The sequence below is a fragment of the Hordeum vulgare genome, chromosome 1H, assembly GCF_904849725.1.
Source record: "Hordeum vulgare subsp. vulgare chromosome 1H, MorexV3_pseudomolecules_assembly, whole genome shotgun sequence".
NCBI classification, from domain to species: Eukaryota; Viridiplantae; Streptophyta; class Magnoliopsida; order Poales; family Poaceae; genus Hordeum; species Hordeum vulgare.
This window is the reverse complement of record NC_058518.1, coordinates 31093849-31096595: the sequence shown is the minus strand read 5'-3', so window position 1 is coordinate 31096595 and position 2747 is coordinate 31093849. Positions and strand designations below refer to the sequence as shown.

The 2747-nt window shown below is 48.0% G+C and overlaps 1 protein-coding gene across 1 annotated transcript; it reads left to right on the top strand.

The window, feature by feature from the left end:
• The first annotated feature begins 396 nt into the window (after positions 1 to 396).
• On the top strand, positions 397 to 651 carry LOC123405791 (subtilisin inhibitor-like). Its single transcript, XM_045099346.1, has one exon. It carries the CDS (start codon positions 412 to 414, stop codon positions 634 to 636), a length of 225 nt encoding a protein of 74 aa, XP_044955281.1. The 5' UTR covers positions 397 to 411; the 3' UTR covers positions 637 to 651.
• Positions 652 to 2747: the final 2096 nt, after the last annotated feature.

The following is a 2747-nucleotide window of genomic DNA, read 5'->3' as shown; positions in this document are numbered from 1 at the left end:
AGCACAGGGTAGGGGATGTTGGCGGGCTTACCGGTGCGGCGAGGGTGGGGTGGCTGGGGGCGCGGCGGCTGCGTCAGCGGCGGTGTTGGTGGCTGCGGGCGCCGTGGCGGCGCGTCGCAGGAGCGTGGTTGGTTTCATCTCCATGAGCACCCTATAAATAGGCATACAAGCAATGGGTTATGCAAATACTCATATCAGTCAAGTTCAGGGTAAGCTCGATCAAATTTAGCTGGTGAGTAGTCTTAAGTTCCCAGTCCCATATGATTTGTGTACATAAGTCCCTCGAGCAAGATGGCTAGCATTAGCGTCACTGTGATTTGTAGTCTGAACTGTAATTTAAATGTTATTGTGATCTGTAGTCTCTGAACTGAACTATTTCAATCAATTGTTTTGCAGCTCAAGGAATCGAGGATGAGCTGCGCTGACCCAAAAGCACCCGCCGGTGAGGAGAAGAAGTCGTCATGGCCGGAGTTAGTGGGGAAGTCCATCGAGGACGCCAGGGAGGTCATCCTCAAGGACATGCCTGAAGCGGACATCGAAGTCCTCCCTACCAACTCCGTGGTGACCGCAGACTGGAGGAGCAACCGTGTGCGCATCCTCGCTGACACTGTCGCGACCACTCCTCACATCGGCTAGCTAGATTTGCTCGCTAGGAGCGAAGTCCATTTGGCAGGCATGTCGTGTGTGTGTCGTATGCTGATGACGATGTAATAATTTCAACAATGGATGAATAAGTACATGGTGCCCACCAAATATATACTGTCACTAGATACACATTCATTGCTATGAAATTCCTAAAACAATACACATATCACCTCCGTATCTTGCCTCTTGCTCAAGACCAAAAAGTTCGCAATTTGAAGATTGCGTCGGTGGCTCATCAAATATGGATCTGCACAATGGCAAGTTTATTTCTAATAGTCCAAACCATCAAATATATAGGCACCCCCAAAGGTGACCCGCTATAGACCTTGTAGCCTATCTCACTACTTATTTATGAGGGCATTCCGAATGCACTACCTCTTAATGTGTCCTCCTAGGTACTAATTGGTTTAGAAACAATCACTGAATGCATTTTATCTTACCTCTCACACTCTGGGTAGTACTCTCTCCGGTCCTTTTTAGTCTGCATATTAACTTTGTCCAAAATCAAAGTATCTCTACTTTGACCAAATTTATATAAATATGTATCAACATTCACAATGTCAAATTAATATTGTTAGATTCATTACGAAAGGTAGTTTCATGATACGTATATTTGGTATTTTAGATCTTGATATTTTTCAATATATACTTGGTCAAACTTTGTAAAGTTTGACTTGACCTAAATCTAATATGCGGAGTAAAAAGGACCGGAGGGAGTATATGATACTAACTGCATAATGCATTATATAATATGTTGATATCATGTATATGATACTAGTCTATGATAATATCTCCATAATGTATTACTCATACTAAGAGGGTGCTTGGATACGTTTTAGTTTCGTGACTAAAAGTAATGAGACTAAAACTTGCTAGCCTTACCATGCTTGGATCCAGATACTAAAGAGACTAAAATCGAGTTAATGAGCTTTTATTATCCTCCAAACCCTCCAATCCAGAACTTGCTTGAGGAGTTAAACGAGAAGAGAGATGACTAATGCACATTTTAGTAGGGGTACCCCTGACTAAAATATTTTAGCCTCAAGACTAGTTTTAGCCTCTTTTTAGTCAGGGTTGCTTCGAACTTTAGCCTTTTATGTTGGGACAAACCCACCGGCGACCCAAACGTCGGACGAAGGTAGATGAAGGAGACACCATGATTTTTCCGGCGACGAACGCCGCGGCGCACCAACGCCTGTATCTTGGCTTTATTTCTCACAACGACTCGAACACATACATGAGGTACACACGCACGCACGCGGCACAACCCGGAAGAACTCTCACGTCGACCGGACACACATCACAGTACCGACGAAGACTACATCTTTTAGGCCCCTCACACTTGGCTCAACACACCCCGTTGCTCGACAACACACCGGAGCACAGCTACACACACCGGCGCACATACGCTCCTCCGAGGGCTACATCTTTTTTCTTGCTAGACTCCCCTGATCCTAACAAACTCTATCACAACCGGTTTTATAGACAACCTGGTACGCAGCACCCACACATCGAGCTTCACGCGCACGAAGGCCCTGACGATTCGGTCTACCTTGATCGTGAGCCTCCTGCTCATCCGCGAGACCTGGACGCCAACGCCCTTCCGTTGCACCCGCTGCATCCTTCCTCCGTCGCTACACACGATTGCAGACTCAGCCAAATACCAGCCCGACACAACCTGACCACAAATACGGCCACACCAGCGCTCGGGCTTGACCTAAACAGTGACCCAAACACAAGCACGAACTTGTGCAGCTACTGGCACTACACATACGCATGGCTTATTTCTAACATTCTCCCCCTAAGCCATGATCTAGAGGACTGCCGACTCGTCATCAACATGGCTGTTACCACGACCACCACCAAGCTTGACGTAGACTCCATGTTCTTCCTCAGCGACACACGCCAAGCTCCTTCTTCGTCGGCAACACATGCATGACACTCCAGCGACATGCGCCCCAGCAACGAACGCCGTCTTGCCACACGAATGGCCACCTCTTGACGTGGTTGACGCCGCGCAGCGTCTCCACACCGCCGCGCCGTGTCGCGCCTCCATTGCTCGACCTGGGCACAAACGCCGGTCGCCACCGTGCCACTGCGGC